The sequence below is a fragment of the Ictidomys tridecemlineatus genome, chromosome 5 (genome assembly GCF_052094955.1).
Source record: "Ictidomys tridecemlineatus isolate mIctTri1 chromosome 5, mIctTri1.hap1, whole genome shotgun sequence".
NCBI lineage: Eukaryota > Metazoa > Chordata > Mammalia > Rodentia > Sciuridae > Ictidomys > Ictidomys tridecemlineatus.
This window is the reverse complement of record NC_135481.1, coordinates 62571461-62585076: the sequence shown is the minus strand read 5'-3', so window position 1 is coordinate 62585076 and position 13616 is coordinate 62571461. Positions and strand designations below refer to the sequence as shown.

At 33.1% G+C, this 13616-nt stretch overlaps 1 protein-coding gene across 6 annotated transcripts in view; it reads right to left on the bottom strand.

Moving 5' to 3' along the window:
- The window catches only part of Rad51b (RAD51 paralog B), a 564635-nt gene that overhangs the window by 512602 nt on the left and 38417 nt on the right, over positions 1-13616 (bottom strand). For all 6 annotated transcript variants that reach the window (XM_040274672.2, XM_040274671.2, XM_013357493.4 and 3 more), the window contains exons 6-7: positions 5906-6025; positions 4454-4637 (exon numbers count right to left, since the gene is read on the bottom strand). In XM_040274672.2, the coding sequence (XP_040130606.1) occupies positions 4454-4637; positions 5906-6025 (304 nt within the window). The remainder of the gene's footprint in view (positions 1-4453; positions 4638-5905; positions 6026-13616) is intronic.

The window sequence follows — 13616 nt, the reverse complement described above, 5'->3', positions numbered from 1 at the left end:
GCCTTAATCTAGTGACCTTTCCATTTATGTTCCTTTTCTGTAACTGAGAGCCCCAGAGTGTGATGAGAACTGAAGAGAAGGCCAGACCTTCTTAAAAACAAACAACAAAAACAACAACAACAAACTGCTATCCACTGACAAAAAAAAAAAAAATACAGCATTATCATCGATTTTTTTTTCATCAATAAACGTGATAATTTCACTTGCCTCCATGCTAGAAGAGTATTTCGTAATAGCCATGTAAAAGAATAGAATTCTCAGGGCTAGGAGTAGCTCAATAGCAGAGCACATGCTTACCATGCATTCAGCCCTAGATTAGATCTCCAGCACAGCAAAAGTAATAATAATTGTAATTACTTAATTAATTGATTATTTTTTTCATGGGATGAAATGTTTTAATGTTTTAACAAAGAACAATAAACTTCAGAAAAGTGACAACATAATGTGAGAACAATTTTAGGCATTAGCCCAAAGCGGGGAAAACTAGGAAGAAATGAAGAATGAGGTCTGCTCACAGACTTCTCTGGTGCCTTCCCAGCACCATCTCTGAACTGACAAACACTGCCTATTGTGGTTTATTCTTTGACACACAAATGCATATGATTTGCTGATTTGAAAAAAAAATTAGAGTTAAAAGCAAATATTAAAATTTAAGTTAAATTCTAATAGGTAGTCAAGTTTAAGAAGAGAAGCAGTGCCTATGATTTATACATTAAAAAATATTTACTAAATGTATACTATGTGTTATGTGCTATTCCTGGTGCTAAGAAAATTTGTATTTAATTTCAAAATATTTGGAGATTTTCCAGGTACTTCTGTTGTTTATTTCTACTTTAACTCTCAAGGGGTTAAAACTTGTACAATTTCAAGATTTTAAGTTTGTTGAGATCTGTTTTACAATGCAGAAAATAGTGTATCTTGATGAATATCCATGTGTACTTAGAAAGAATGCATATTCTGCTGGCATTGAGTGATATATATGTTCTGTAAATGTCAGTAAGATCAAGTTGATCAATTATATAATTCAGATCTTCTATACCTTTACTGACTTTCTAACTACTAATTCTTATAAATACTAAGAAGACTGAAGTCTCCACACAGTACTACAGGCATGCTTGCATACATAAGGAGTACATAAGCAAACATACAATGTCATAAGCAAAATTAAATACAAATTATATTTTAGGTTTATTTCCCATATTATAAAAATATAGCATATCCATTGTAGAGCAATGTAAAAATTCAATAAAATGCTTATCTGAGCACCCATGTTGGCTTTACTCCTTATTCTGACTTGAATGAAAAGAGGTATGGAATGTGTCAAAATGGTATGGCAATGATACAGTCCTAGCCCAACCCACCATCTCAGATCCACAGCCAGAATCATGCTGGAATACACTAGCATCCTACCCAATCTTTCTCAGAAGTCATCAGACATTTACCTATGATAGTTCTACTAGACTTGAATTTTTTCTCCTACTGCCTGACTCTCTAATACTGTCTAGATGTTTAAAATCTTTTCAAAATTTAAGAATCTTAAGAATTCTTTTTCCATCCTACAAGATGCCACTGTAATCTGATTATAGTAAGATATTTTGCCACCTAAAACTACATTTTATCACTATTAAAATCAATATTAGGTGAAGGGGAGTGAAGGCAGGGGAGGGGACATGGGGATAGGAAGGACAGTAGAATAAACAGATATTATTACCTTATGCACATGTATGACTCATTACCAATGTGATTCTACATGTACAATCAGAAAAATGAGAAATTAGACCCCATTTATGTATGATATATTGAAGTACATAAATGCATTCTACCGTCATGTATAACTAATTGAAACATATAAAAAATTATTAAAAAACAATATTAAAGCTGGGCACAGTGGCGCAGGCCTATAATCCCAGGAGGCTGAGGCAGGAGGATCACGAGTTCAAAGCTCAGCAATGGCGATGCTAAGCAATTCAGTGAGACCTTATCTCTAAAAAAAATACAAAATAGGGCTGGGGATGTGGCTCAGTGGTCAAGTGCCCCTGAGTTCAATCCCTGGTACCAAAAAAAAAAAAAAAAAATTAAAAAGAGTTAAAAGCAAATATTAAAATTTAAGTTAAACTCTAATAGGTAGTCAAGTTCAAAAAGAGAAGCAGTGCCTATGATTTATACATTAGAAAGTATTTATTAAATGCATACTGTGTGTTATGTGCTATTCCTGGTGCTAAGAATAAAAGTTAAAGTAGACTCTATGTAGTCTACTAAGGAACACATAATAAACCAATAAACATACTATATAACATGCTAGAGTAAAAACTGTCATCAAAAAACATAAAGCATAGTAAGAATAATAGGTGTGATTAACATCTACCTGGTTAGTTCTCAAGTCCTCAGGAAAGAATAAGCTATGCTACTAATAAGCTATGCTACTAGGTAGAGGAAGAGTGTTGGTAGGTTTGAGGAAATGCAAAGATGCATATGATTTGCTGATGTGAAAAACATAATGAACTAAAAAATAACATGTCGTATTAAGAAATTTAGTTCCATATGAAGCCCTTTATTCAAAGTATAAACAAAAGCTTAAAACTTCATGATTTTTCACTTAAATGAGGTAGTCCAGAAAAATTCTAACATGTTCTATAGGAAGTATTTTTCAAAAGCCTTTTAAAACCAGCAGTTACCTGTCACAAAAAACTAACACCACATTGTATTATATAATAGTATACATAATATATATAAACACACACATACACACACACATACACACTATGTAGTTACATAGTTATGCATTGTATATTTTGCCTTTATTTATAACATAAAAAACAAGTCAAAGACAGAAATATTGGGATACTAAGTACCTATTTTTTCAGAGGCCTCTATTAAAAACGAAGAAAAGCAGAGTGCCTTTGTCACTAAATAAGATAAATCAGCTCAGTAAAAAAAACTGAAAAGCATTAGCCTATGATTACTATTTAAAAGGAAACAAACTTTTAAAAAGTGAATTTTCATATTTTAAACAAGCTTAGGTAAAGCAACAATATGAATTAATAAAAATAAGCATATAAACTTATATTCAATCAAATATCTCTATGAAATATTTTTAAATTACCTTCTTCTCCTTAATCAGTGAAAACTAGAATTCAAATTTATCATTTTAACCAATGATAAGAAAAATTTAAACATGAGCACCACCCACGATAAACTTTATAGTACTTGACTTTAATCCAAATTATGGTTTAAAAAGCCATTAAATTATGTAGAACTTTATGTACCTCTACTTTTTTACTTTTTTTTTTTTTTTTTTTTGTATTTTGTCCCTTGCCTTTATAAATCTCAAAAGCTGTGTGGTGGCTCATACTATTTAATACATCCTTTTTTTTTTTTTTTTGGTAGGTGGTGCTGGGGATTGAACCTAGGGCCTTGTGCATGTGAGGCAAGCACTCTACCAACTAAGCTATATCCCTAGCCCCTATTTACACATTCTTTATGCTGCAAAGATCCAAGATTTTAATTTTCCAAAAACAAATCTAAAATTAATAAAATCATAACCCAGTTTTATCTCAGGGTAAGGAATTTTCTGTCTAGATGAGATATGACTAACTGAAAGCCTAGCAATTCCAAATGTTGCTGAGGCTGTGAACAAGTAAAAGTCTCCCATACACTGCAGGTAGGAGTGTAATTTAGTATACACTTATAGGATACAGTTTATACATCACAAACCCTTGCAATATCCCCCTCATCTTTAGATTTCCTGATCACAATGCCCACAACTGAAAAGTCATACCAAAAGTAATCTTTGGAGGTTTTCTTACTGGCATTATCATTACTACCACTCTAAACATCCCCAAATGGCTGAACTCTGGTCATTTGAAGTAAACCAAATCCTACTCTGTACAAAACAGCACTGAACACAGTAACACTGTATCTGAACCTAAAATATTTACTAAAGTGACAACTACTACAGTAAAACAAACTTCGTAGAAATAGGCACAGGCAATTGCATTCAGTTTTACTTCGTAGGTTATCTCAGTGTGACAAATGTGATATAAAACATATACAACGAGGGGCTGGGGTTATAGCTCTGTGGTATAGCGCTTGCCTCACACTTGTGAGGCACTGGGTTTGAGCCTCAGCACCACATAAAAAAAATAAAAATGTTGTGTCCATCTACAACTAAAAAAAATATTTTAAAAAACACAGAATGAGTAAAAGGAGGGGAAAGTGTGACTACAGGAACTTCTAAAAACATTTAAATCTGCCTCAATCTCAAATTATGAAAAAGAGTAAAATAATCTCAGCAGATGAACTAATTTAAGAAAATATTGACATTTGCTAGAGTAATTAAACTGTGCTACCTTAAAAAAGTCATCTGTTTTATGTTTTCTTCTATTTTTATTACTTGGTATTATATATCAGTAAACATAAAAGAAAGAAAAAGGAGAGATAAAGAAAAACTTACTGGGATTGAAAATTCCTTGGCCAAATACTTCAGTAGGGATGATTCTTTGGCCAAGAATTTGTTTCTTTCCCTCATATTGCCTTGAAGTTGTGTATCAAACTCCTTTCTGACTACAGAAGCAACAGAGTCGATAATCACAAGTTTAATTCCTTTTGAAATAATTTCTTCTTCCAAAGATTCAATCCTATAAAAGCAGAATTTGTAAAATAATGAAAAATTTAAGATATAACGTAAAAATAGATTGTTATGAGGATTAATCAAAAATTTAAAATTATTACAAAAATTGCAAATTATTCTTCCTAAAGTTACATTGATGACTGCAAAAATCTCTTAACATCATTTATTTTCAGCTCTTCTACACATATTACACTTTTCTGGATATAGAGCAAAATATTTTCATTTAGTTTCAGAATTCCTTGATTGTCCCATGAAACTGCCAAAGCTTCAATTTTAGAGAAACACTACTTATTGTAGCCATTCTCCAAAATGGCTCCCACTCATTCCCACCTCCTGCTATTTCACACCCTTGGGTAGCTCCTTCCCACACTGTAGCAGAGTTGGTCTATGTGGCTAACAGCATAGGACAAAATAACGGTACATCATGTCTAACAGTAGACTATAAACATCTACAGTTTCCATCTTGAGTACTCTTTCACTTGCCCACACTCACATCACTCTGCAGGAAGCAAGTTGCTGTGTTGTGAGTCTACGGATATATCCACTTGGTGAGGAATAGAGGCCTTCCAACAACCACATGAGTGAGCTTGATGTAAGATTTCCCAGCCTAATTGAACCTTGAGATGACTACAGCCCTGGCCAACAGCTTGACTATAACCTTTTGAGCAACTTTGAGCCAGAAACTATCAGCTAAGCTACTCCCAGATACTTACCCTCAGAAACTATGTAAGATAATATATCTTCTGGGTGGTTTTATTATTGTTGTTTTGGGAGGGTTTGTTTGTTTGTTTGTTTGTTTGTTTTTGGTACCAGGGATTGAACTCAGGGGCACTTAACCACTGAGTCACATCTCAAGCCCTTTTTTTGTATTTTATTTTGAGAAAGGGTCTCACTGAGTTGCTTAGGCCTCGCCAAATTGCTGAGGCTGGCTTTGAACTCACAATCCTCCTGCCTCAGCCCCCCAAGCCACTGGGATTACAGGCATGCACCACCATGCCCAGCTTATGTTTACTATTTTAAGCTGATAAACTTCGAGGTAATTTGTTAATTAAACAGCAGACATTATACCACTTATGTGATATCTAAGACATTTTATTCATTGATTTTTTTTCATTTTTAAAGAAGTCCTTCAAAGGCTACAGAAAATTAAAAAATGAAATAATTATTGCCCATAATTTGCATATGTAAAAATTTTTTGTTCTTACTCAGAAGCTGAAAACATGAAAAAAAAATCTGCAAAGCACTACAAAACTGTCAAAATATTAGACAACACACCTTTGTAGAACTTCATCACAGGTGAGTTCCCGGTAAAGATGAACTTTACTACTTGTCCAAAGTAATTTTTCTTCAGTGTTAAAATATCTGGGAAAACGGGATTCTGCTATTTCAACCAGTCTATAGGGAAAAAAAACAGTCAATATATTTAAACCACACTACTGAGACTCTAATACGAACTGGAAAGCTTATAAACCTTAATGATAGAGCAGACATAAGCAAAATAGCTTAAAATATAAGTTTTGAATGTAAGCTCTCCTTTTGAGCACTTATCAGAGGTTACATTAGAGGTTACATGAGACCAGTGAGGCTTTTAGATCTTCTCCAATTTTCAGCAAACAACAATGTCTCCAAGATCTATTTTTCTAGGAATATTTTTATAAACAATATTTTATCAAGCAACTAGAAGATATATTACTAAATAAGAAAAATGCTTTCATTTTCTTGAATTGAAAAAAGTACATTTGAACTTAGATGGCATATTATCATCCTAATAATCAGACATCAGTAAGTCTCCATATCTTATTCCAGAAAGATGTTTTCTCCATTAAAACCTAATTCAAATAAATACTATCCAATAGTTTCTTGGTAAACAGAAAATTATTATCTAAACAAATGAATACTATTCAGTTGTTTCTTAGTAAACAATAAATGATTTCTAAACACTGAATTCTGACCACAAAGCTACATCTAACATATGGGGAGCAGGCCAACCAAGAAGAGTGACAAGTGGAAATAGGCAATTATTATTGATAGAATAAGATATGGAGAGCATCATGAGAAATTACAAATGCTTCTGATTTCAAATGTTAAAAATATAACTCTTTAAGTGTAACTGTCTCCCATTTAAAATGACACTTTATCAGTCATACTACTTAGCATGCAAAGGGACAGAGTGGAGAGACAATAAACACTAAAACCATCCTATATTTTATGTTCCATTTAGAAACAAAAAAGTGCAAAAGAGCAGTGTTTTCACCCAAAACAGCTAGAGTTGCAAGAAAAGGCTGATAGCTTTAAAGAGACAAACAAAATAATAATAATAATAATAATTAATAATCAGAAACAAAAGAGAAAGCCCTGAAACAGGAAAAGAGAGAAATAAAACTAGTCAACAACTTTTTTTTTTTTAAAGAGAGAGTGGGAGAGGAGAGAGAGAGAATTTTTTTAATATTTATTTATTTTTTTAGTTCTCAGCAGACACAACATCTTTGTTGGTATGTGGTGCTGAGGATCGAACCCGGGCCGCACGCAAGCCAGGCGAGCGCGCTACCGCTTGAGCCACATCCCCAGCCCTAGTCAACAACTTTTTAAAAAAAGAAATTGAAAAGAAAAAAAACATAATTTGGTTGAACAGAAAGCACAAAAAATACTTTAGGAGTAAGAATTATGCAGAAGAGGTTTAAAGAGAACAAAATGAATCACCCACCATTCAGAAGTGCTTGAGAGAAGCATAGGGTTTAAAATAGAAGAAGGAAATGAGGCAAGTGAGGGAAGAAAAGAGATGGCACTGGCAAAGGCAGAACAGGCAAATGCTGAGGGCTTGGTAGAAATGTTTTGTTTTGTTTGTTTCTAAGCTAGGGCAACCATTTGCTGAGTTTCGTGCTAGTCAGAGATAACATCTAAAAAGCTCTCATGCTCGGAACTCACCAATTTTTATTAGGATAGTATGGCAACAACTACCAGAACCATAGAAGTTTCTCAAAGTAGTTGATCAGGCACAAGATGGAGAGTACCTAACTCATTGGTTACAATAACTCAATGGCTGACAGGCATGAATAATTTTCTGCTCTTTAGCAGCATGATAGATTTCAACTAGTGGCTTGAGTGGTGAAGATTTCTGAAAATTATTGCTGCTACTCTTCTGTTAAGGCTTTTTGGAAGGAATAATGGTCAATGGACATGAACTATCTTTATTCACAGTTACCATTCTAAATAAATATATCAAATGGTTATCTACCTACCAATATGCTGCAATTCTCTGTAAGTTTCACTAAATTATTTTTATTCAACAAAAAAATTAAATGTCAAAAAAACAAATACAAATGTAGTATTCTATATGCCTCATATTAATCACATTAATTTCTTATAGTCTTCACCACAAAGAATTTTTTCTTTAGAACAAAAAAGAGCTAATCTTTTACTCCCAGGCATTTAATTACATGAAATTTGAAAACACTGCCATCTAGTGGCTACCTTTTATTTAAAAAATCCTTTGAAATGAAAGGTAAAGATTCATCCATTCCACAAATATTTACTGAGGAGGAACTACAGGCATAGTTCTAGGTGCTGAGGATATGGCAATACAAAGGAATGAAAGGAAGGAAGGAGAAAAAGTAAAGAAAAAGAAAGATCCTTCCCTCATGGAGCTTATATTCTAAGAAAGAAGCAAACAAATATATATTACATGCCATGTAATAAGTGCTCTAAAGAAAAGAGAAGCAGAATGAGGGAACAGAAATGTAACCAATGGAAGCAAATATGATTATATGTAGGGGGATTGGTAAAGCTTCATTTATAAAGTAACATTTAGGCTTAAAGACATGAGGAAATGAACTATGCAAATATCCAGTGGGACAGCACATCAGACTAGAGAACTATAGCAAGTACAAAAGTCCAGATGTAGGCAGAGACCTGATGTGTTTGAGGAAAAGTAAAGAAAATAAGTAGATGGAACACCAGAAGCAAGAGGGAGAATAATAGGAAATTGCCTCAAGGACACACCCTGTATAACTGAATTGTGAACAAAAAAAGTTACTTTTTCCATGAAGGCCATTTTTCCTTGAATGAATAAATGCCAAATTATGATTTTACATTTCCAGTGAAACCATGATAGTAATTGATAAAATTCAAAGTTTTTTTAATGAAAAATCAGAATTTTTTCTATCTTCCACCATGAGTTTGATACTTCCCACTATTTAATTCTTACTGAAATCAGTGGAAATACTGATGAGAGACTTTTTGAGAGTGAATAATAAAATATATCACATTTAGAAGACTTCTATAACTCAGTGAACCAATATTTTCCAAATGAGTAATTCTTAATATTATAAAATCATGTACAGGTAAATGTCCACTAAAAGTACAAAACAGATCAAATAGATTTTAATTTAAAATAGGAAAAATTCACTAATACAGTTTCAAAGTTTATCCCTCATCAAGTCTTAGCTTAGTTGGGCTGGGGCTGTAGCTCATTGGCAGAATGCTTGTCTAACATGTGAGGCACTGAGTTCAGTCCTTAGCACTGCATAAAAATAAATACATAAAATAGTAATTTTAAAAAGAATGGTAGGGAAAAAAGTCTTAGCTTAGTATCAAAGAGGGAAATCTATAATTGTCTGAAAAGACAATAAAATATTCTTCACTTTCCCAAATACGTATCTGTGTGAGATCAGATCGTCTTCATATTTTTGCAACAAAAAAACATATTACCAAAGACTGAATGCAAAGCACATTAGAATCCAATAGTCTTCTATTATCAGACTTTAAAAAAGATTTGCAATCTTTTCTCTCATTTTTAAGCTTTGAAAATCTATTTTCCATAAAAATATGTGTGATGAATATTTTATGAATCAACTTATTAGGGTATGGTAACCTGTTATTCAGTTGACCATTATGTATTGCTGTAAAGAGATTTCATGGATATCAATGTTGGTAACAGCTAACTTTAAAAGAGATTGTCCTATATAATTGGGGTGGGCCTTTTTCAATAACTTGAAAGGCCTTAAGAGCAAAAGTGAGGCTTCTTTTAAAAAAAAGAAATTCTACCCATGGACTACAACTTCAAACCTGGCTTTCAGCACTTACTGAGAGCCTGCCTTGTATATTCCAGACAGCCTCTGCAATTGCAAAAGTCAATTATTCCCTACAATAAATCTCTTTATATATATACTCTACTGGTTCTACTTCTCTGATGGAGTCCTGCCTGATGCAGTGTATTAACATATTACACATTTATTATTGTATTTCTACTGAATTAATAATTAAATATTTTTTAAAATCCCTCAGTTTCTAACATGATAAACATCAATCAATATAATCTAAAGAGTTAAGATGTTGAAAAAAAGAAAGAATTACAGCCATAAAGGAAAAGCTGTAAGACTGAATACAACAAAAAAACATAGATAACAAAACATAACCAAAGTTAAAACATAAATGACAGACTAAAATAAAATCTTATATTCTTTAATATCTACAAAATACAACGTGTTTCTGTAAGTCCATAAGGAAAAAGAAAAAGAAAAAAGGGTAAAGTGTATTTCTACATAATTTGCCTAAGAAAGATAAACAGACAATGAACATATGAAAAGTTATTAGTCCATAATAGTTTAAAAAATGAAATGTCAACTTTCCCCATGACAAAAATTTAAAAAACTAGAAAACAAAGTGTTGATGAAGACTTTCAAAATACTGTGTATTAGAACATATGAGTACCCCTGGGTTCAATCCCCAGTACCAAAAAATAAAATATTGTGTACAATATTTCTGGAGATAAGTGTGGCAGTTTAAATCACAATTTAAAATAAAACCATCCTGAATAGGTTTCCAATGGATTAAAACCACTAATATGAAAGATAAAACTAAATATATGCTTTAAAAATGAAGGATAATACTTTGTTGCCTAATAGTGAGAGAAAACTTTTTTTAAAAATATTTGTTTTTTAGTTGTAGTTGGATACAATACCTTTATTTTATCTCTTTATTTTTATGTGGTGCTGAGGATTGAACCCAGGGCCTCACACATGCTAGGCGAGCACTCTATCTTTGAGCCACAACCCCAGCCCCAAGAGAGAAAACTTCTTAAGATCCCAAAACCAAAACCATAAGACAAGTTCAAAATTACAAATTTCTGTTCAACAAGATACCATTAAATAAAGATAACAGAACAGAAAAAGATACAATGTTTGATAGGTGTTGTTGAATGAAGGAATGAAAACACTATCCAGATCCTTCCTCAAAGTCAATTATTTTTGCCAATCATTAGTTTAGTGGAAAGAGAACATGAATTCACCTCTGAGCTCTCTTACTAGCTATATGATCTTAGGTTAATCACATGACTTCTGAGTACCATTTTCCTTATTTCTAAGATGAACATCAACTCCAAGCATGGTAGCACATACCTTCCCAGAGGTTTGGGAGACTGAGGCAGGAGGATCACGAATTGAAAGCCAGCCTCAGTAACTTAGTGAGGCTCTAAGCAACTTAATGAGACTCTGTCTCTAAATAAAATATAAAAAGAGGTGGGGATGTGATTCAGTGGTTGAGTGTTCATGGGTTGAATCTCCAGTACCAAAAGATAAAATAAAATAAAATGGATATCATAATACCTACCCTCCCTACTTCAAAATGCTATTATATGGATCAAGTAAAATGAATGCCACTTACAATGTCTGAATTATGTTCTAATTTATAAAATGTTATTTAGAGCAGGTGCCTCTCAATTCTCTCATCTCAACAACTCTCCTATTACAGAATTACAGCACCCTGTGCCCCACCCATTTATTATCATAAAAATCATTTATTCTTGCACTCTCTCTACAAATTCCCAAAGACTTGCTAGCTAGGGGAAAAGTTGCCTATCTTTGTCCCCAAATGAGAACCACTAATTTAGACAATGGAAGTAGTGTCATTCTAAACAGCTATATTGTAAACAAAGCTCCTTTTTACTTACGCCCCATCAAACTCCCAAAACAATATCCCTGAAAACCTACTAAAACCTTTATTTCTAAAATCTCCTCCATGGATAAGTCATTTGCAAACCAATTGCTAGCAGAAACTTCTTGAGAGAAAACTCTTCAACCTCCCAAATTCTCCTTCTCTGTCATTCAACTTAACCTCTTATATTAAATAACATTCAATAGCCCTACATCTGTTCTCACTGTCACATTGTCCAGAGCCATCATTCCTAACAAATAATGTTAGCAATCAATCCTACAATTGAAGGATTTACTGTGGTAGAAAACCTCAGAAATGGTTAGAAGTACTACTCTTTTTAATAATTTTTTTATTTGTTCTAATTATCTATATGTGACAGTAGAATGCATTTTGATACATCATACATAAATGGAGTATAACTTCTCATTCTTCTGGTTGGACATGATATTGAGTTACACAGGTCATGTAATCATGTATGCACATAGGGTAATAATATTTGATTCATTCTACTATCCTTTTCACCCATTCCCTCCCTTCACTCCCCTCTGTCTAATCCAAAGTATCTATTCTTCCCTAGTCCCTTCCCCTTACTGTTAATTATCATCCACATTATCAGAGAAAACACTTTGTTTCCTTGGGATTGGTTTTTTTTTTTTATTAGCATAATATTCTCCAGCTCCATCCATTTACAGACAAATGCCATAATTTCATTCTTCTTTAAGACTGCATAATATTCCATTATTGATATACACCACATTTTCTTTATCCATTCATCTGTTGAAGGGCACCTCAGTTGCTTCCATAGTTTAGTTATTGTGAATTGTGCTGCTATAAACATTGATGGGGCTGCATCACTGAGTATGCTGGTTTTAAGTTCTTTGGTTATCAACCTAGGAGTGGAATAACTAGGTCAAATGGTGGTTTCATTCCAAGTTTTCTAAGAAATCTCCATACTGTTTTCCATAGCGGCTACACCAATTTGCAGCCCCACCAGCAATATATGAGTGTACTTTTTTCCTCACATCCTCACCAACATTTATTGTTGCTTATATTCTTGATAATTGCCATTCCGACTGGAGTGAGATGAAATCTCAGTGTAGTTTTGATTTGCATTCCTCTAATTGCTAGAGATGATGAACATTTTTTCATGTTTGTTGATCAATTGTTTTTCTTCTTCTCTGAAGTGTCTATTTAGATCCTTAGCCCATTTATTGATTGGGTATTTGTGGTTTTGGTGTTAAGTTTTCTGCGTTCTTTATATATCCTGGAGATTAATGCCCTATCTGAGGTACTTATAATAAAGATTTTCTCCCATTCTGTAAGTTCTCTCTTCACATTACTGATTTCCTTTGCTGAGAAGCTTTTTAGTTTTAATCCATCCCATTTATCGCTGTTTGACTTTACTTCTTGTGTTTTAGGGGTCTTGTTAAAGAAGTCAGTTCCTAAGCCAACATGTTGAAGATTTGGGCCTACTTTTTCTTCTATTAGGGGCAGGATGTCAGTTCTAAATCCACTCTGAGTTGTTTTGCGCAGGGCGAGTGATGAGGATTTAATTTCATTTTGCTACATATGTATTTCCAGTTTTCCCAGCACCATTTGTTGAAGAGGCTATCTTTTCTCCAATGTATGTTTTTGACGTCTTTGTCTAGTACGACATAACTGTATTTGTGTGTGTTTTGTCTCTGTGTAAAATACTACTCTTTTTAAAAGAAGTTTGAAGCCACATTTCAGTTTTTCTTACCCACTAAACCTCACATTGAAGATGACTGTGCCTTAATTTGAACCTGACAACTAAAATGCATTTTAAAGATTCCAGTTCTGAAACGTGTTAACTAGTTTTGAATAGATGAACTTCTTTCCTGATCAGTTCCAGAATCAAAAGGAGTGTCATTTAAGGAGCAAAAACCCTTTTTAATATTATTAGTTCCCCATGTAACTTCACAACTCTTATATGTAAGAAAATATAAGAGTTGTTCATTTGTGAACACATACTAACTCGAAATAAAATGTTTAGTGTAAAAAAAAATTCCAAAATCATAGTTGAAATATAGCATCA